Source organism: Salvelinus alpinus, chromosome 5 (genome assembly GCF_045679555.1).
Source record: "Salvelinus alpinus chromosome 5, SLU_Salpinus.1, whole genome shotgun sequence".
NCBI classification, from domain to species: domain Eukaryota; kingdom Metazoa; phylum Chordata; class Actinopteri; order Salmoniformes; family Salmonidae; genus Salvelinus; species Salvelinus alpinus.
The window spans coordinates 82,416,065-82,437,931 of NC_092090.1; the positions used below are offsets into that span (position 1 = coordinate 82,416,065).

Sequence of the window (21,867 nt, forward strand, 5' to 3'; positions counted from 1 at the left end):
CCACATTTTAAGGCGGCGGCTCGACCACGCTCTCCAAATGGAGCGACTGAAAGTCAACACATCTGAGGATTGACATCAGTCTGGGCATGGGCTCCGTGGTCATCTGCACCAACATTGGACAGACACCATTGAGAAGATTTGGGTGGTACCTGGCGTACGGTGTATGAACATGTACTTTTATACTACTTTCTCCACTGTTCCACGCCGCATGTGACTATGCCACTGCTCTCATTCTTATACCGACAAGGGGAGCTTGAGGAGACTTTGTACTGTTCGTTCATTCTGGTCACAAATGAAGCCAAATGAAGTATTGTTTGTTCAGCAATTGAAATAGCTGGTATGGATGGATGGAGTGCATGTGATCAGCTACTGCTGGGGTGTTTTCTACAGGGTTGAGTGTCACAACTCCTTTCTCCTCAGATGTTACTACAGTGCAGGGAGGGGGCAGCTGCTTCGCTCTCAAAACGACAACTTCTCTCCAGTCTCCCATGTACAATATGCTACAATCCTTGCTACAATCCACAACTATTACACACTGTAAACCACTTTATTGCCATGCATAAAATATTTTCAACTCTAGATCTATTTACAGGACCAGTATGATTTCAATCTATACAATTGTCTATATATCTTTTAATTTGGCAAAACATACTTTTCAGACAAATTTTCAATGCAAAACAATCTGTTAAAAATAAAGATTTACTGTATACTGTTAAAAACAATTGCTAAACAGACAATGGTATTACCATTCAACTAAATTCTCAAACTTATAGAACCGACACAATAGAGCTACAGTATCTCCATCCTTTATGTCTGTCATATCACTGAACTGCCCCACCTATTCCCTTTTGTCATACGCCCTTCACATGTCTCCATATGCCTGTTAATCTATGGACATAAACAATACAAAAACTTGAGGAAAATACCATAACAAAATCGTTGTGCCCTGACAATCTAGATTAATGGATCAATTAAATCCAAACAGGTGAGGTGGAACTATGGAAATGTGTGCCTCTACTGACACCTATTGGATTAAGAACAATGTGGTACCATCACAACCAACATTACTATGGCCACACTCAAGCTCAGAGGGCTGAAGAGCAACAGTGGACCAACAGTTCCACCATGTCAACTGAACAGTAGTAAATGCCATAGTGTTGCTGCTCATTTGGAATTCACTCCAAACCCCCCAAACTTCCTCCAGTGGTATGGCCTGTCCTTTGAGCCCAGTGCAGACTGCTCCTGTTCCACTGTGCAGGCGGGGGCCATACGGGGCCCGTCATACTGTAGAGGCTGCCGCCATTCGAGGGCCAATCGCACTGCTCGCTTCACCTGGCACAGCCAACACAGGAAGTGCACCTTTGGTCAGTATGAGAGATGCTCTCAACGGGTAGAAGATCCAACTAAAACAAATACTGATCAATGGTGAATGGTAGTGGAAAGCATGAGCGTTTTATGTGATTTGGTGAATAAGAGGTATGGAAAAGAGAGTTTGAATTGAAGGGCTTTATTGAGTGACCTCAGATGAGGTTAGCTGAGTTTGTCTGTCCCAGTGTCTGGATGTCTTCCTGGTCTCGTACCTGCTGGTTGATCCTGACAATCTGCTGGTATACCTCCTGCGGGGCCACACAGACTTTAAGAGGCTCCGCCCCCTGATCGAACTGGTCCTCTGAGGATTGGCTGTCAGACTGGCTGTCTGCGTCATGCGGCAGGGTTATCTTGTCAAGCCCACTGCACATTCTGGGGAAACAGGTTAAGGAAATCTGTAATTAGCATCCACCACAGTTAGTTTGTACACTTTGGGACTGGTGAACACACCCATATTTAGCCTACTTCCAATTGAGACTCTCTGTTGAAAAAGCTTATTTGTAGTCCAGGAGAAGGCTTCATCTGGACCTGTGCAACTGCCCTTTAAACAAAATATGTCAAAAAAATTTAAGTACTTGAGGTGTGCTTAATTTAGCTTGGATTCTGCACTTTGGGAACTATTCCACTGGTTCTATTGTACCTGGCAAACTAAACCAAGTGAAGATTAAGTATTGGACATACTGTATATCTTTCTGACTCAGGTCTGACCTGTTCAGCAGTAACAGGGAGGGGTTGCAGACAAACAGTGCTAGCCTAACCTTAGCACGGAGGATGCAGATTGTTTGCAGGCCTGGATGCTGTCCATCAGCTGGGCTTTGACCATCCTGGCCGTTTCACTGGACAGAACATCTGACACGGAGCAGCCTGGGAATAGACTCAGCAGCAGAGGGACCACCTACACACACACAAACGGACAGATTTACTACAGCAGTCAGTTCTGCACCGTGGGAGTTCCGCACCACTTTATGAAACATGTATTACATAAAATGAAACGTTAGTTAAAAGAAAGAATCAACCATTCATGTATTTATAAAAAAACATGTTTGGTTTCCCCCCCAATCTGCATAGGAAACAAGTAGTGAGAGCTTTGTACTTGCATAACTAGGGCCCTTCGTATTTCCTGACAAAGTCACGTTAAGCCCTTGCCATAAAAGCTCAGAATGTCTGGTCCATAGTTTTTGTACAGGCCAATGTTCGTTTTATGGATAGAGTGGATGAGACATATAGGCGTTGAGGCTCTTGCCTGATCATTAGTGGGGTCCAGGATGAGGGTACTGATGGCATCCTGCTTGGCCCCCTCAACGTTGGGCAGTTTACTGTGGGCTTTGGCTCGGTTCTCATAGTACCGGCTAACTCCAGGGTTATAATTGATGGCCTCAGAGAACTTGTCAGCTGCATCCTGGTACTTCCTGCGGTGAAGACAAGAAACAGTGGCGTGGATGATAGACAGACTCACCGGTCCTGGTAGCAGTGCGTTCCCAGGGTGTTGTGGATGAGACTCACCGGTCCTGGTAGCAGTGTGTTCCCAGGGTGTTGTGGATGACAGCGAGGCGGATCCAGATGACCTGGTCATCAGGAGACATCTCCTTCGCCTGCTGGTAGTCAGCCAGGGCAAACTCCCACTCGTCCTGCTTGAAGAAACAGTCTGCACAAACCACAACCACCTTTATAAATATCAGAGGTGATGTGTGCGATCTACCCAGATGCACTCATTCCTGAAATTGGATGTTATGGATGTAGGCATAGCCGCGGAAAGTAGGGGTGCTGAGGGTGCTGCAACGCCCCCTGATAATCCGAATTAAAAAATACACAAAATTAGTGCCCTGGGCCTTTATTACTTCGGTATGAGTGAACAAAAATAGCCTTCAGCAGCGCAGGGAGAAAATAATTCTCAGCACCCCGACCTCTAAACATCTCCCATGGCCATGGATATAGGTACTGACTTTATGCATTAACGTATTCAATTTGTATGAGGAGATATAAAATCCAATCACCAGTCACTTCAAACACATTCTCTTTTGATCTCAGAGACTCCTGCCCACCATCTATAGTCACACAATATTGTTATTTCACTGGGCCAGACTTCAATTGCACCTTTTTCAAGAGGGAGCCCACGGCTTTCCTCACCTAATTTCACCTCAGCCAAACTCACCTCCTTCGCCTCCACTTCCTCCCACCCCCTCAGACATACCTCACTTCCCTGATCTTCCCCTCCTCTATTATCCCCTCCCCTCATTTCTTCTCACCTCCTCTGTTGATGTAGAGGCCACTCTCCTCCTTCTGCTCCTGGATGGCCTTGTTGAGCAGCAGGACTGCCTCTGTGTAGAAGCTACGGGAGAAGCACTGCACAGCAAAGTCGTTGTAAGTGAGCACCAGCTGGACCTGGGCCTCCCCCTGCACGGCCCTCCAGTCTTCCTGGGTGTGTCCGCTCAGCTCCGACCCCTGGTCTCCCTCGTCTCCAGCCTCACTCAGCTCCACAGCCAGGACCAAGTCCTCAATGGCAGCAGTAAACTCTTTCAGCCTGCGGTACAGAATACCCCTATGGTGCAAAATACTACACTTTAGTGGATAATAGACAGTATGTATCCTCATTTAGTATAGATTGGTAGAGAAGCTTCTCCTAACAAGATGTATATCTCTTCAGTGGTAGCTGAGAACGGCATGTATCAGATAAACCAAAGGCCTAATCAACCCCCTTGCTTGGTGAATCAGAACCTGATAAATACTCTGCCATCAACACCTGAAGAGGTAGTGCCGCCCAGTCTCAGGGCAATGCTCCAGGGCTGTGTTGATCTTGGACAGGGCCTCTGTGAGCTCCCCTGCCAGGGCCCTGCTGACGGCCTGCTGCCTGGCCCTTTCACTGGCCTCCTCTAGCTGCCCCAGCAGGGCACCTGCCTCTGGGCACGACGGACTGAGAGTCAAAGCGGACCTCAGATCATGGTAGCACATTTTTACCTGTATAGATAATTGTGCTGTCATTACATTAGAATGCATGTAAATGAGACTTTTGATCATTTATATAGATAAAAGTGGCAATGACGTCACATGTGTTGAGCTAGTACATAAGCTATTTATCCCTAGGGTTAAAACTAGAAATCGCCACACCTTTGTTCTTTCTAGCATGGTATTGTCAGATATTGCCCAGTGTTTAACACAGAGATAACGGAGTGTGAGAGTGTACTACTGACCTGGTTGAGCTGTTTGTGGAGCCGTGCTCTGAGGGTGAACAGATCTGCGGTCTGAGAGTCTGCCTCCAGCCAGTTACTGACCAGCCTCAGACAGTCAGTATAGCGGCCCAGGGCCGTCAGACATGCCAGGCTACAACAGCAACAAAGGGGGACACTTCAGTGGTTCACACTTTAAATATTAGGTGAATAGCACCATCACATGGCTGTACAAGGCGTCTGTCTATCTGTAGAGACGGCTGAGGTCAAAGGATCTCACATGACCTCCTTACGCCGTGTCCACACAGGTTATTGCCATACGGTACATTTTACGTAGTCTTCACAATCCATGTGCCGCATCACAACAAAAGGATTCACACCACACATTAGCAACTTCTTCTGTGGTTTACTACTGACACCACGCGGCAAAGCAACACACAAGTTTAAAAAATCCAACACATGCGACACAACCTAGTCCCGCAGATGAGTCGCAGCGGTGCAGATTGCCTCCCAATTAAATTAATGGACGTCTGCCGGAATGGTTACAGTTTGACGCAACCGATATGCACGAGGCGTTAGGCAGATAACATATGGATAAAGCCAAAGAAAGTGTTTGGAAATAGAGGAAACAGTAACACATCTATTATTTTTATGCACATAGCTCTCCATGTGAATAACTTGTATTTCACACTGACCTCCTCATGTGATATGACCTGCAGCTAGGCTTGAGCTCGGCAGCCTTGGCAAACGACTCCAGAGCATCCAGGAACATGCCCTTATCATACAAACATTGGCCCTGTGGAGTGGACAAGATTTTATATATTACTAACTGTTTTCAAGTGAAAGCAAGAGGTATTTCAATAGTGCTGGATGCTTGCTTGACTGTGTAGGAATGATCATCCTGTTTGCATCACACAGCAGGCCGCTTTGGGAGACAGCCTCCCTCCTCACTCTCACCTGTAGGTAATAGATGAAGGCCAGACGTGTGTGTAAGGTCTTAGCCTGAGGCTCCAGGAGGCAGGCATGCCTGTAGCTGACGACTGCAGACTGGAAGTCACATAACTGTAAATAGGCCTCCGCCTGGCTCACATAGAGCTGGGTCTGGAAGTCAGGACACGTATGACAACTTCAGACAATTATTTCAGACAAATCAGACTATATTTCAGTTAAACAATCAACCTCACTCCCATCTGTTCTCCTTCCAACAGCAGTTACTGTAGATATTCAGAATGATTTGGTACTTGATGTCAATTTATGTGGTTCTGTACCTGTTTCGGCTGAAGATTGATAGCTTTGGTGAAGAATGTCACAGCCTTTGAAAATTGGGACTCTGCCATTGCCTCTTCTCCATTCTCATAGCTGCAAATTGATAAATATAGGTGAGTGACCCTTGGTAAACTCATCTTCAGAGATCCTATTGGCATGTGATCAAAGTAATACATTGTCAAAGAAGCTGCATCAACCTGTTGCCATGTCAAACTCACTGTTCAATGGCTTTGTTTGTTAAAATGTTAATGAGATCAGGCCGATCCCCTCTCCGGCTTTCAGATGATAGGAAAATGCTGCTGGACCCAAAGAGCCGGCAGATGGCATGTTTACGCCGCGCCTCCACGAGCACTTCCTCCGACACAGCAGTGGGGAACAAAACCCTGTCGTCGTCGACCTGTTGGTCCATCTTCAGAGCAGGAACAGACATGCCTTATATTATGCAGCTAACGTTAGCTAGCAATTTGTTGGCATTCATAGCTAATGTAGGGGATCGCAAAATTGCCTACTTTATAATTCTAACGTACCAAAGTATTTGTATATAACAGGCTAGCTAGTTACTTAGCTATTAGTGCGAAAAGTTTCTGCACAGTTGTTTTTCTCTCTTTGCTTTCAGTCACTGTTGAGTGCGCCATGTAACCAAGGGAACGAACAACATGTGCATGAGCGGCTAGTGGATTTACCACGCCCATTCTGTCAGATTGATCACAAGCTTTTGTTGCATAAATAATGACAATTTTAATCTTTTGAGAAGTCTTTCGAACTTTAACCTGAAAGGCAAAGGAGAAGCGATTTGTTTTACTCGGCCCATGAAAATAGGCACACGAAGTGAGGAATTTTTGTATGGCAGGCAAGGAGAGAGTGAGATGATTCGATTATGCTGAGCCCCGGGACCCCTGTAATAATGCTCGTGGCGTGCAAAAGCGGGAGTGGCGCCCTTCTCAAATCGAACAGTAATCTGCTCCGCTCAGAAACACACAATATTTATTTTATATTAAATAAATGTTCGAATTTTCAAACTAGTTTTCATTGGGAAGGCAGATAAAGTGTTTTTTTCAAAGGCAATCATGTGAAAATAGCATCCTTATAATTACGCCTCGTGCTTAATTACGTACATTTTGTTTTGAGGCGATTTCGTCGTGGTCTGAACGGGGCTCCTGGCACACGCCCAGGAGGCAGCCCGGTTCGAAACGAATACAATCAACTTTCCCCCGGGTCAGATTAATCGAATCCCCTCATAGTGAATTTGGTAAACAACAATTATTATTTGCTAATTTCCTACATGAGGCGTATTTGATCGAATTTACGTTTCGTAATAGTTAGGTTGTTACAAATACACTAATACAAGTGGACGCACGTGGCATTTCGGCAATAAAAAAACATTACTTTAAATGAGAAGTGTGCCTGTTGTCAGAGCTAGATAGAGGATTTTTAAGCAATAAGGCACGAGTGTGATATATTGGCCATATATCACAAACCCCTGAGGTTCCTTGTCGCTATTATAAACTGGTTACCAACGTAATTAGAGCAGTAAAAATACATGTTTTGCTCATACCCGTGGTATACGCCAAATAGTTCATCTGTGTCGTTTACAGTTGGAGCAAATTAAGCATGTGGGCAAAGCCATGTACGAGCTAGCGAGATCCTATTGGCGCGTTGTAGCAGGTATTTGCATATTTCCGTTAGGGAACGCCTTCCCTGTGAAACAAACTACGTCCTGGGAACAGCTGCACTTTTATTTTGAAAAACGAAACCGGAAATTGCAATTAATTGCTAGCATGCGCATCAGCTGATTATATGAAAACATAAAACCAGATTTGCCAATCCGCTGGTCGGTCGGTAAATTGACAACATTGAAACGGATATATTGCTTTAAAAATGGTAATATAGTTATGATTTTCGTTCTTTCCTGATCATTGTCGTTTTGAATTAAGGGGTTCTAGTCTCACGAGTGGTGGTAGTTTTCCCTTCGCGTATATTCTTTTGCACAGGTTTGCTAAATTATCTGTCGCTGGCTCTGCATGTCCAACATTCATTGTTGTCAAGTGACTGCGAACAGGACAAACCATGATTGAAATCCAAAATGAGTCAAGACGATTGCTTGATACAGAAGATGAAGACACAGGAGTGAGGTCGGAACAGGACGCATATCTTGAGTAAGTTTGTGTTATTGATTTTTTTGAAACATGTCTGCAAGAAAAGTTTGAACCCAATATCTTTGGTGGCCCTATACCACCTAACATGTTTTTCTTTACTAAAAACATGGTCTCGTTTTGTTGAGATGGTGAAGTCTTATATGTAATGTTATTATTACAATAGATGCTGATTTGTAACCCCACCTGTTCTGTCTTTCAACAGCAAGGTGAAGAATGGAAAGCTGTTCCTGGCCTCTCTTGCAGCTGTCCTTGGTCCCTTGAGTTTTGGGTTTGTATTGGGGTACAGTTCCCCTGCCATCCCTGAACTAAGCACAATCGCTGACCCAAGATTACGACTAGACGATGACGAGGCTTCGTGGTTTGGGGTAAGATAAATTCTGGGACCCATGACAAGAATGTTTTTTCCCCCCTCTCATAATCCCACTAGGCTATGCTTTGAATCCTTGTCATGCTATAACAAGGACCCAGAGTTTTTCTAGGTCAGGCCACCCCACTCTTGGGGGGAAACTCAGGGCCCTAATCATTCCTGAATGGATGAAAGTGGACATTAGCCACTTATTTGACTTTTTTTTGGTAGTCTATCGTGACGATAGGAGCTGCTATAGGAGGTCTACTCGGCGGTTGGATGGTGGACAAGATCGGGAGGAAGCTGAGTCTTATGTTCTGCTCCCTACCTTATATCTTTGGTTTTACTATCGTTATTGCTGCTCAGAATGTCTGGATGCTGTATCTTGGGAGGGTACTCACAGGACTGGCAAGTGGGGTTACGTCACTCGTGGTGCCAGTAAGTACTATGGAATCTCTACTCTTATGCTATCAGTTTAAGGTCAGAGGGAGTTACAATTGACCAAGATGCATGATAAGTGTACTATGTGAATGCCTACATTCTAATGATCTTATTTCATCATACATTCCTATTTTACATGGCACCTCAAATGTTGAATTATTTCTATTGATATGCCATGCTGCATACTCCTGTGTGAAAATAATTTTTCACTTTTCTCTTCCTCTGTGCTCTAGCTGTACATCTCAGAGATTGCCCATGAGCGTGTCCGTGGGACAATGGGCTCCTGTGTTCAACTCATGGTGGTCACAGGAATCATGGGGGCATATATAGCAGGTATGCCACAGGTGTCTGTTTGTTAGCAGTATTTGGATGTTATGATATTCAAAACGATAAAGTCATAAGTCTTGAACATTTTTTTTATACTGTATCTGGTCAGCGGTGAGGATTTCTGACAATGTCACTAAGGATTTCTCAGTATTGTACAACTTTGACAGAGGTTACAACAGTAGTCATACGGGTAGAGGTTCATGTTTTAATGATGTGGTGCAAGGTTTTATCAATCCCAATCAGTATTGGCAACCGAACCTTGATAATCATATCATGTGATCATCATCACCAGGAATGATCAAGATTCCACCCTGCTAACTGAGAGCTCTCATTTGTGCCAGCCTCCCAAGCCACCACTATGCCTAATCAAGTTACTGACATGACACGCTTGTTTCTCAAGATACTTTCCTCAATAGACAGTACTATTGCAGGCGTGGTAGGCTGTTTTGTCTCAGTAGTGTCTTATGTTTAGAAGGAATAGTCTTTGGCTGAGGAATGTTGTAAGGCAGAGGCTTTTCATTATCCCATTGTCTGTATATGCTCTTCTAATTATGCATTTATTTCCATTTAGTGAAGAGGGGTGATGGATACTAATAATCGACATTATAGATTATCATTGTTCATCTTCTGGAGTTACATAATATCAACAACACCACTGTATCTGGAATCCAGAATGTCAGTAGTGGTTAATTTTCACTGGGAAGGATCCAACTAGGGTCATCCCACTACTGTCCTCTCACATTCCCTACTCTACTAACATCCCAGGGATGTTTCTGGACTGGCGCTGGCTGGCAATCTGCTGCTCCATCCCACCCACCATGATGATGGTGTTCATGTGTTTCATGCCCGAGACCCCCAGGTTCCTGCTGTCTCAGGGTAAACGGAGGGAAGCCGAGGAGGCAGTGCGCTTTCTGAGGGGGCCAGATGCCCCTGCAGAGTGGGAGTGTGCCCGCATTGAGGATGCTTCTGACGACCAGGTGAGCTTTGTGTATTCCCTAATAATCATGAGCTATAAGACTTTCTTTGAGAAAGACATTGTGCAATGGCATAATACAAGGGACAAAGGTATGGATTGTGAAATATTGAGTCACCTCTCTGTGTTGCACTTAACCAAATCAATAAGAACATGAGGGAAAATCCAAAACTTTTAGCTGAAGGAACTCTGTCTTTACTTGCATGGTTTTGTATCTGAGTGAGTATATTCTGGTCAGCCTCACTACTATAGGGAAGCAGAGCAGAGAAACTTGGCAGAGCTGAGAAACGGTTGTCATCCATTCAGTGGATATAGTCTGAGCAGAATCAGGAACAAAGAAGCATGCTTCCACATCTGACTCATGTTAATGGGAATAAGAGGGTGTGATGACTGTGTGCTTTGTGTTAACCCCAGGGAGGTAGTTTGGGGATGGCTGATCTTAAGAACCCTGGAGTATACAAGCCCCTTGGAGTGGGCATCATGTTGATGCTCTTCCAACAGCTCACCGGTATCAACGCCATCATGTTCTATGCTGAGACTATCTTCGAGGAAGCCCATTTTAAGGTAAGAATTGTTAAGTGTTATTTGAGGTATTTTGGCTGCTGGAATGAGCTATTTTATTTTTTATGATTACAGTTTTAATACACTGATCAAAAATATAAATGCAACAATGTCAAAGAATTTACTGAGTTACAGTTCATATAAGGAAATCAGTCAATTTAAATAAATTAAAACTGACATTTTCAGCCTCCAGCAATTGTGTACAGATTCTTGCGCTGTGGGGCTGTGCATTATCATGCTGATACATGAGGTGATGGTGGCGGATGAATGGTACAACAATGGTCCTCAGGATTTCGTAATGGTATATTTGTGCATTCAAATCTCCATTTGATAAAATGCAATTGTCTTCATTGTCCATAGCTTATGCCTGCCCATACCATAACCCCACCGCCATGGGGCATTCTGTTCACAACGTTGACTTCAGCAAACCCCTCGCCCACATGATGTCATCTGCCCAGTACAATTGGAACCGGGATTCATCTGTGAAGAGCACACTTCTCCAGCTTGCCATACTTTCATTCATCTGATGACTTATTTATTTAATCCACTAACTATGTTTAATTGTTACCCGATTTGAAATGATCACGTAACAATTAACTCAGAAGGAATTTGGGGCACCACGGAAGAGGTTAAGAGATACCATAGACTTTAATTCGGGAGATGGTAAATCTATTACATTGATAAACAGTTATCTTATTAATTATTACCTCATATCATCATTCAGAACAGTTGTAATCTCATGCATCTGCAAAAAAAAAACAGCCTTACTCATGATTCAGTACTACACAAATTGGTTTATTTATTTACTAGCGAACTAAATAATAACAGGATAACAAACACACTTAATACATGAAACAAAGGTCCCTAGCGGACTTTTACAATATGGTGGCTTTTTACACAACAACATGGAGGGGGAGAGAAAGAAAGACACTTATCGTCGATACATTTCAGAACTATTCTCCTTAATCATATAGTTTGCACACGAACCACCGCCCGTTTGGAATAAGAAATCATGAATGTTTTTGTCTGAGTGCCTTAGTTTGCCGTTTATCTGTCGGAACCAGCCCTCCTTAGGAAGGTTGTTGGCCTTTCAGTGGTAAGCTGTATGGCTCTGATTGTCCGAAAGGGGTCTCCCTGTCCCGTTTTCTACTGTTATTCACTCTGGAAGATAGCTAGCTAGCCAGCCGTGTCGATGGTTCCCACTGGGTGATGAGACTAGCGTACAGTGATTGTCTGGAAGGTGAGCTTCTCACCAACACCTCATGTTGATGTTCAGGATTCAGACCACTTTACACGAACAGCTGCAACCTGGCAATGTTCTGGTCTCGTCTGGGAGGTGAGGTATTTTCTTCAGCTCGTGTTGAGGTTTAAAGTTCCAACCATTTCAAACGTGTAACTCCCGCCTCACATTTACTGGTCTAATTTTAATTTCTGTTGAAATCCTTTTATGTACTCTGGCCAAAGGGGAAGGTTCTGTTAGTCTGATATGCTCTCTGGCTACTTATGCAGTTTATAGGGGAGAGATTCTCTTATAAACTCAGCAAAAAAGGAAACACCCTTTCACTGTCAACCTCATTTATTTTCAGCAAACTTAACATGTGTAAATAGTTGTATGAACATAACAAGATTCAACAACTGAGACATAAACTGAACAAGTTCCACAGACCTGTGACTAACAGAAATTGAATAATGTGTCCCGGAACAAAGGGGGGTCAAAATCAAAAGTAAGTCAGTATCTGGTATGGCCACAAGCGGCATTAAGCACTGCAGTGCATCTCCTCCTCATGGACTGCACCAGATTTGCCAGTTCTTGCTGTGAGATGTTACCCCACTCTTCCACAAAGGCACCTGCAAGTTCCCGGACATTTCTGGAGGGACTAGCCCTAGCCCTCACCCTCCGATCCAACAGGTCCTAGACGTGCTCAATGGGATTGAGATCCGGGCTCTTCGCTGGCCATGGCAGAACACTGACATTCCTGACTTGCAGGAAATCACACACAGAACGAGCAGACACGTGGTCTGCCACTGCGAGGACGATCATCTGTCTGTCCTGTCTCCCTGTAGCGCCGTCTTAGGCGTCTCAGTACGGACATTGCAATTTATTGCCCTGGCCACATCTGCAGTCCTCATGCCTCCTTGCAGCATGCCTAAAGCACGTTCACGCAGATGAGCAGGGACCCTGGGCATCTTTCATCTTTATTTGGATTTTTACGAATTATCGTTGAAAGACAGGTGTTTTTATGAGTTTACCTCCTAAAATCACATTCCTATCTTAACAAAATTAAGTTCATAATTGCTACTATTATATGCACAACATATTGGATGGAAACTTGACAAAGGGGATATACTTATTGTATTTCGTCCATACAATTTTTAATGACGTCACAAAAACATGACATTAGTTTTCTATAGCTCCTGACAGACCATTCCCCACCCTATGTTAGAATTATTGTTCCAGTATTCACGTTTGACTGTGTTTAGAGTTTGTGGGAAAAGCCTGTTTACAAAGACATTCCTTTTGTTCATACTGGAGGGCAATAAAGAGTCCTTCTCCTGTAATGTACAACAGTGTGAACTGTCGACCATCCAGCAGCTCCACCCCACCCTCTGTGGGTGAGAGCGGGCCTGGTTACTGTCAGCAATTGCCAAGCTGATCTGACCCATTCTGATCCTCACAGGACAGTCATGACACCATCGAAGATGTGCACTTGCCATCTGAAGTCGGTAACGACGCCGAACTGCAGTCGGCTCAAGATGCTGGTGAGGACAACGAGTACGCAGATGAGCTTCCCTGAGACGGTTTCTGATAGTTTGTGCAGAAATTCTTTGGTTGTGCAAACCCACAGTAATCCGCTGTCTGTGTGGCTGGTCTCAGATGATCCCGCAGATGAAATGGCCGGATCTGGAGGTCCTGTGCTGGCGTGGTTACACATGGTCTGCGGTTTTGAGGTCGGTTGGACGTACTGCCAAATTCTCTAAGACGATGTTGGAGTCAGTTTATGGTAGAGAAATTAACATTCAATTCTTTGGCAACAGCTTTGGTGGACATTCCTGCAGTCAGCATGCCAATTGCACGCTCCCTAAACTTGAGACATTTGTGGCATTGTGTTGTGACAACTGCTAATTTAAGTGGTGTTTTATTGTCCCCAGAAAGTGCACCTCTGTAATGGTCATGCAGTTTAATCAGCTTCTTGGTATACCACACATGTCAGGTGGATGGATTATCTTGGCAAATGGAGAAACGCTCACTAACAGGAATGTAAACAAATTTGTGCACACAATTTGAGATCAGCTTTTTGGGCATCTTTTATTTCAGCTCATTAAACATGGGACCAGCACTTTACATGTTGCGTTTATATTTTTGTTCAGTGTTGATTTATTGGTTCAATTTGTTTGTCTTTTCACATTACTATTCATAAGCTGTAATATTATTATCTAAATAATATCGATACTATGGATATTGACATGCCAGTGGGGTTAAATGTATTAAATGGCAGATGGTGATTTTGTTTTTCAGAACAGCAATGTTGCTACGGTGGTAGTAGCAGCAATCCAGGTAGTGTTCACTGCAGTAGCAGCATTGGTCATGGACCGCGCTGGAAGAAAGCTTCTCCTCATCCTCTCAGGTGCATATGTCTCACAAGCGTGTCTGTGTAATATCGGATACTTAACTTTCCTCCACCACTGATTATAATGCATCAATTGAGTCCTTTGTGGCAATCCCGCTCAATGTAGGGGGTGGAAATAAGGCGCTGTCAAGCTTGACATCAGATTATCTCACCCAAACTGGGCCCCAACTCCCTAAAAATAATTGTTCAATGGCGGACGTGCATAAATATGGAGGCCTCCATGCACTTACCACAAATGCCTCGTTTGCTGTATTGTAGTTTGCTCTCCCTAATTTATTTTATATCGGCATTAGCACAGTACACGATCCAAATCTCCAAAGACGCCAGCAATTCAAAAAGAAGAAGAAAAAGTAGATTGAGCCGTGTCGCGTGCCAGTTTTAAAACTGTTTTAGAACTATGACATGTCTGTACTCTGCCATCTTTATGCACGTTCACCATTGTGAAAAGAAATGTCAATTTCTCCCTCCCTTTATATATCAAGGAGTTTCTATGTGCCTAAGCACTGCTGCCTTTGGTGTTTACTTCAAGTTGTCCAGTGAAACCCATGGTAACTCCTCAGGACTTTGCCTAGTAGAGAGTCCCCTAGCAGAGGACCCTGCGGCTGGGCTGTCCTGGCTCGCACTGGCCAGCATGGGCTTCTTCATCACAGGTGAGCTCCACACTTAGATTGGGCTCTGTCTAGTCTAGAAAACAGTGACTATTGTTGCCCAGCAAACTATCCTGACTAGATAAACACATTTAAAACATTGTTGGCAATGTACAGTGCATTTGGAAAGAATTCAGACCCCTTTATCCAAATACAGCCTTATTCTAAAATGTATTACTTTTTGTTTTATCCCTCATCAATGTACACACACTACCCCATAATGACAAAGCGAAAACAGGTTTAAATTTTTTGTACTTTTATGTAAAAAAATAAATAAACGTTATTTACATTAGTATTCAGATCCTTTGCAATGAGACTCGAAATTGAGCTCAGGTACATCCTGTTTCATTGATTATCCTTCAGATGTTTCTACAACTTGATTTGGAGTCCACCTGTGGTGAATTCAATTGTTTGGATATGATTTGGAAAGGCACACACCTGTCTATGTAAGGTCCCACCGTTAACAGTGCATGTCAGAGCAAAATCCAAGCCATGAGGTTGAAGGAATTGCTGTTGGATTGTGTCGCGGCACAGATCTGGAGGAAGGGTTCCAAAACATTTCTACAGAATTGAAGTTACCCAAGAACAGTGGCCTCCATCATTCTTAAATGGAAGAAGTTTGGAACCACCAAGACTCTTCTAGAGCGGTCCACCCGTCAACTGAGCAATCGGGGGAGAATGGCCTTGGTCAGGGAGGTGACCAAGAACCCGATGGTCAGTCTGACAGAGCTTCCAGAGTTCCTCTGTGGAGATGGGAGAACCTTCCAGAAAGACAACCATCTCTGCAGCACCTCACCAATCAGGCTTTTATGGTAGTGGTTTCACAGAAGCCACTCCTCAGTAAAAGGCACATGACAGCCTGTTTGGAGTTTGCCAAAAGGCACCTAAAGAACCCTGACCATGAGAAACGAGCTTCTCTGGTCTGATGAAACAAGCGAACACAGGAATGGCTTTGGGACAAGTCTCAATGTCCTTGAGTGGCCCGGACTTGAACACGATCAAACATCTCTGGAGAGACCTGAAAATAGCTATGCAGCTAATAAAAAATATTTTTTGTAGATTCTCATTTATACATTATATAAATTAGGATCAAGCTCCTTGATTGGATAAAAATGATAACTTTAACACTTCCCTGTTATTTTATTTATCCCCATCCAACCTGACAGCGCTTGAGAGGATCTGCAGAGAAGAATGGGAGAAACTCACTAAATATAGGGGAGCCACGCTTGTAGCGTCATAACCAAGAAGACTCGTTGACACTGACGTCTTGCTTCCGGACAAGCTAAACACCTTCGGCCACTTTGAGGATAACACAGTGCCATCGACACGGCCTGCTACCAATGACTGTGGGCTCTCCTCTGTGGCCTACTGGATTAAGACATTTTAAGCGTGTTAACCCTCCAAAGGCTGCCGGCCCAGACGGCATCCCTAGCCGTGTCCTCAGCGCATGCGCCGACCAGCTGGCTGGTGTGTTTATGGACATATTCAATCTCTCCCTATCTGAACTAAATGACTATTGGCCCCCTTAGCACTCACTTTTGTCATCATGAAGTGCTTTGAGAGACTAGTCCAGGATCATATCACCTCTACCTTACCTTTCACCCTAGACCCACTTACATTTGCTTACCACCCCAATAGAGCCACAGATGATGCCATCACACTGCTCTATCCCATCTGGACAAGAGGAATACCTATGTAAGAATGCTGTTCATTGACTATAGCTCAGCATTCAACACCGTAGTACCCTCCATGCTCATTATTAAGCTTGAGGCCCTGGGTCTGCACCCCGCCTTGTGCAACTGGGTCCTGGACTACCTGACGGGCTGCCCCCATGTGGTGACGGTAGGGAACAACACTTCCACTTCGCTGATCCTTGACACTGGGGCCCCCACAAGGGTGTGTGCTCAGCCCATCCTCTACTTCCTGTTCACCCATGACTGTGTGGCCAAGCACACCACCAACTCAATCATCAAGTTTGCAGATGACTCAACAGTAGTAGGCTTGATTACCAACAATGAAGAAACAGCCTACAGGGAGGTGAGGGCTCTGGGAGTGTGGTGCCAGGAAAATAACCTCTCACTCAAAGTTAACAAAACAAAGATGATCGTGGACTTCAGGAACAGCAGAGGGAGCACGCCCCTATCCACATCAACGAGACCGCAGTGGAGAAGGTGGAAAGCTTCAAGTTCCTCGGCGTACACATCACTGACAAACTGAAATGGTCCAACCACACAGTGTGAAGGCGCAACAGCGCCTCTTCAACCTCAGGCGGCTGAAGAAATTTGGCTTGGCACACTCAAACCTTTACAGATGCACAATTTGAGAGCATCCTGTCGGGCTGGATCGCCGCCTGGTACGGGAACTGCACCACCTGCAACCACAGGGCTCTCCAGAGGGTGTTGCGGTCTGCACAACGCATCACCAGGGGCAAACTACCTGCCCTCCAGGACATCTACAGCACCCGATGTCACAGGAGGGCCAAAAAGATAATCAAGGACAACAACCACCCGAGCCACTGCCCGTTCACCCCGCTATCATTCAGAAGGCGAGGTCAGTACAGGGGCATCAAAGCTGGGACCGACAGACTGAAAAACAACTTCTATCTCAAGGCCATCAGACTGTTTAAATAGCCATCACTAGCACATTAGAGGCTAATGCCTTAGACTTAATCACTGGCCACTTTAATAAACGGAACACCAGTCACTTTAATGTTTACATATTTTTGCATTCCTCATCTATGTATATACTGTTCAGTCGTGGCCAAAAGTTGAGTGACACAAATATTAATTTTCACAAAGTTTGCTGCTTCATTGTCTTTAGATATTTGTCAGATGTTACTATGGAATACTGAAGTATAATTAGAAACATTTCATACGTGTCAAAGGCTTTTATTGACAATTACATGACGTTGATGCAAAGAGTCAATATTGGCAGTGTTGACCCTTCTTTTTCAAGGACTCTGCAATCCGCCCTGGCATGCTGTCAATTAACTTCTGGGCCACATCCTGACTGATGGCAGCCCATTCTTGCATAATCAATGCTTGGAGTTTGTCAGAATTTGTAGGTTTTTGTTTGTCCACCCGCCTCTTGAGGATTGACCACAAGATCTCAATGGGATTAAGGTCTGGGGAGTTTCCTGGCCATGGACCCAAAATATCGATGTTTTGTTCCCCGAGCCACTTAGTTATCACTTTTGCCTTATGGCAAGGTGCTCCATCATGCTGGAAAAGGCATTGTTCGTCACCACACTGTTCCTGGATGGTTGGGAGAAGTTGCTCTCAGAGGATGTGTTTGTACCTTTTTCTTTATTCATGGCTGTGTTCTTAGGCAAAATTGTGAGTGAGCCTACTCCCTTGGCTGAGATGCAACCCCACACATGAATGGTCTCAGGATGCTTTACTGTTGGCATGACACAGGACTGATGGTAGCGCTCACCTTCTTCTCCGGACAAGCTTTTTTTCCGGATGCCCCAAACAATCGGAAAGGGGTTTTATCAGAGAAAATTACTTTACCCTAGTCCTTAGCAGTCCAATCCCTGTACCTTTTGCAGAATATCAGTCTGTCCCTGATGTTTTTCCTGGAGAGAAGTGGCTTCTTTGCTGCCCTTTGACACCAGGCCATCCTACAAATCTTCACCTCACTGTGCATGCAGATGCACTCACACCTGCCTGCTGCCATTCCTGAGCAAGCTCTGTACTGGTGGTGCCCTGATCCTGCAGCTGAATCAACTTTAGGAGACGGTCCTGGCGCTTGCTGGACTTTCTTGGGCGCCCTGAAGCCTTCACAACAATTGAACCGCTCTCTTTGAAGTTCTTGATGATCTGATAAATGGTTGTTTTAGGTGCAATCTTACTGGCAGCAATATCCTTGCCTGTGAAGCCCTTTTTGTGCAAAGCAATGATGACGGCGCATGTTTCCTTGCAGGTAACCATGATTGACAGAGGAAGAACAATGATTCCTTGCATCACCCTCCTTTTGAAGCTTCCAGTCTGTTATTCGAACTCAATCAGCATGACAGAGTGATCTCCAGCCTTATCCTCGTCAACACTCAGGTCCTGTGTTAACGAGAGAATCAGACATGTCAGCTGGTCCTTTTGTGGCAGGGCTGAAATGCAGTGGAAATGTTTTTGGGGGATTCAGTTCATTTGCATGGCAAAGAGGGACTTTGCAATTAATCTGATCACTCTCCATAACATTCTGGAGTATGCAATTTGCCATCATACAAACTGAGGCAGCAGACTTTGAAAATTAATATTTATGTCATTCTCAACTTTTGGCCACAACTCTCTTCTATTCTACTGTATCTTAGTCTATGCCGCTCTGACATTGCTCGTCCATGTATTTATATATTCTTAATTCCATTCCTTTACTTAGATTTGTGTGTATTGGGTATATGTTGTGAAATTATTAGACATTACTGCACTAGAAACACAATCATTTCGCTCTGAATACTTATGTAAATGTGATGTTTCAGTTTTGCTAAAATGTATAACCTGTGTTTGCATTTATAATTGTTGTGGGGTAAAACAGTTTGTTACTCTACAGCCTTTTTCTAAAATGTATAAATCTGGAAAAGGTTGAGGGTTTTGAATACTTTTCGAATGCACTGTAGGAGTGTTTAGTAATGTTTTTAGAGTATAGTGGGTTTCGTCACTTAAGTTGTTCCATGTCTTTTGGCTATAATATTGAAATTACTATTAACCATATAGTAATTTATATTTTAAGTTCAGATCTGACATTTTGCCTCGTGATATGTTTTCTCATCGGCATACCCTGTTGTCCATTCAGGTTTTTCTCTTGGTTGGGGTCCCATCCCCTGGCTGGTGATGTCTGAGATCTTTCCTTCGCGAGTAAAGGGGTTTGCCAGCTCTGTTTGTGTCCTCACCAACTGGGGCTCTGCCTTCATCATCACCAAGACCTTCCAGGACCTGATGGTGAGTGCTGATTTGGGGCATTGTGTGGGGGATAAAGGGATGTTGAGCAGGCAGAGGGCTTGGCAGGAAGCCATTTTGCAGTTATGGTTTGCATGTTCTTAGCATAGCAGAGACAAATGTCTAAACTTCAACATGTTTTTATTACAGATACACAAACATGGCTATGTATACAGTTCGACACTAAATGTGTCGAACAAGGTAGTTTACGCTGCAGTTCAGGTGCAGTGTCCAAGACAAAACAGTTTAGAGGATCAGCTAAGATGTCTGAGGTAATACTGGTAACTGTAAGGATGAATTTGGGAATTGTAATAACAATCCATGATAAATGTATTTCAGGACCTTCTAACCAGTGCTGGGACCTTCTGGCTGTTTTCTGGGTGTTGTGCGCTCAACATAGTCTTCACCATCCTCTTTGTCCCGGAGACCAAAGGCAAAACTCTGGAGCAGATCCAGACACAATTCAAAGGGACTCCAGAATAATTAAGCTACAATAGACAAACTTAATGCCAACCCCAAATATAACATCAACAAGGACAGAACTAGAGTTTCAAGCGTCTCACGATACTTTGTGGTCAATAGTTTTCTGGGTAGTCCTATCTGGATGGTCCTTAGCGATAGATTATCATCTTATTCTGTGACTTGAAAAGGTAAAATGGTTGCAACTGACTTATGCCTATTTGATACTCTCAGACTTAATAGTGGGCCTTGCATTCTGAGCCATTGGCCTTTTGGGCATCCTGATTGAATGCTGGACCTCTTAAGCCCCCTTTAAGGGTACTTTTACCCCTCAAAAAATTTGCTGGATTAGTTCAGTTCATACATCACACTTGAAGATTCACAAAATGTGTGCTCCAGAAATATTTGTCAATTTTACTTACAATGCTTGCATTTCATTATGTTTATGTATTTTTTGTTTACAGTACAAGAACAGTTTACAACATTTTCAAATGTGAGAGAACAATTAAAGCTATGTGCATGTAAGTAAGAGTTTGGCCCATATTTATAATTAGATAGTTTACTGATTTAATGTTCTCTTTGTACCATGGGGGTAAACATTTGTAAGTGTGCACAAAAGTCCTGTTGGAATTGTCATGTTTTTCTTCTGAAATAACAATGTTTTTACTGAAACATTTTTAGAAAGGTGGAGAAAAGTATGTAATTTGGTAAGAATGGCTGTGTGACTATACATGAAGTATCAATGCACACTGTAATATGTGGTATACTATTACCGGTGCCAAAACATTAAACTAAATGTGCTACAGTAGTGAATGGTCATATGTTAATAAAAGACTTGTCTATTTCATCCATACTAGCACTGTACATTATTTCTTTCTCCCATAGACATTCTATTTGTTTTTTAAATTCTGAATAGTTCTAGAGGTTATGGTCTGTTCAGTGTGCACTCAACTGTATGGAAGCGTAACGGTTAGAGGGTTTCCAGTTTGAAACCCAGGTCTGACGGGACAATTCTGGCGGGAAGTGAGCTGGCAACCGGAGATTTGCTGGTATCAAATCCTAGATGCCATTGCCTGATGTTGTGCCCTTGAGCACAACTGCTCCATGGGCGACCAGTGTGCATCCCCCTCCAACCTGTGTGTCTGTCGGCGGGGTTGGGATAAAAGCATAAGTCGACTTTGTGTATAATTGATGAATAAAGTGATTTTAACAAGACTACATGAAATTGCTATTGCAATGACATGAGTGTGTGTGACTAACCCTTGAGAGACATTTCTCAAACTTGGTGGGTCTTTTGATCGCCTACACCTGCAATTATCTGCCTTCACATCTTACATTTGTATAAACTTGTAAGACCATTTGTTGACTTATACACTTTTAATGTCATTAACAATTTCCGAGATTATACAGTATGTCGTCTAATGTTTTAAATCCTTTCAACTTTGAATGGAAAAGTCAGCTTTGTTTCCTGGCCTCTCACGTTAGGAATGAGTCTCCATTATGTTAAGCATATTTTATCACCTCTGTTAAAAGACTGTAGATGCATCATTACAATGTGGAAGTTACATTCTGAAAAGGGTTATCTTTTTTGGTTGGACA

General features: G+C 43.7%; 2 protein-coding genes across 7 annotated transcripts; one reads left to right on the plus strand and one right to left on the minus strand.

The window, feature by feature from the left end:
• Positions 1-533: 533 nt before the first annotated feature.
• LOC139577010 (tetratricopeptide repeat protein 16) lies at positions 534-7,509 on the minus strand. 3 transcript variants are annotated; one of them, XM_071403702.1, is made up of 13 exons: positions 7,354-7,509; positions 6,017-6,207; positions 5,801-5,891; positions 5,490-5,633; positions 5,228-5,328; positions 4,557-4,686; positions 4,109-4,323; positions 3,615-3,907; positions 2,872-3,013; positions 2,612-2,777; positions 2,127-2,263; positions 1,581-1,740; positions 534-1,332 (listed from the first exon to the last, which is right to left on the minus strand). In XM_071403702.1, exons 2-13 carry the CDS (start codon positions 6,205-6,207, stop codon positions 1,165-1,167), a joined length of 1,938 nt encoding a protein of 645 aa, XP_071259803.1. In that variant the 5' UTR covers positions 7,354-7,509; the 3' UTR covers positions 534-1,164. The 3 variants fall into 3 exon arrangements, with proteins under 3 accessions (XP_071259803.1, XP_071259802.1, XP_071259804.1); XM_071403701.1 differs by lacking the exon at positions 7,354-7,509 and having other exon boundaries at positions 6,017-6,337; XM_071403703.1 differs by lacking the exons at positions 4,109-4,323; positions 4,557-4,686; positions 7,354-7,509 and having other exon boundaries at positions 6,017-6,337.
• A 123-nt stretch (positions 7,510-7,632) lies between these two features.
• LOC139577011 (solute carrier family 2, facilitated glucose transporter member 8-like) lies at positions 7,633-21,117 on the plus strand. 4 transcript variants are annotated; one of them, XM_071403704.1, is made up of 12 exons: positions 7,637-7,954; positions 8,157-8,319; positions 8,532-8,738; positions 8,975-9,074; positions 9,834-10,045; positions 10,456-10,605; positions 13,281-13,362; positions 13,478-13,551; positions 14,120-14,228; positions 14,714-14,881; positions 19,667-19,812; positions 20,149-21,117. In XM_071403704.1, the coding sequence occupies exons 1-12, from the start codon at positions 7,866-7,868 to the stop codon at positions 20,290-20,292; spliced, it is 1,644 nt and encodes a 547-aa protein (XP_071259805.1). In that variant the 5' UTR covers positions 7,637-7,865; the 3' UTR covers positions 20,293-21,117. The 4 variants fall into 4 exon arrangements, with proteins under 4 accessions (XP_071259807.1, XP_071259808.1, XP_071259805.1 ...); XM_071403705.1 differs by having other exon boundaries at positions 8,667-8,738; XM_071403706.1 differs by lacking the exons at positions 13,281-13,362; positions 13,478-13,551 and having other exon boundaries at positions 7,633-7,954.
• Positions 21,118-21,867: the final 750 nt, after the last annotated feature.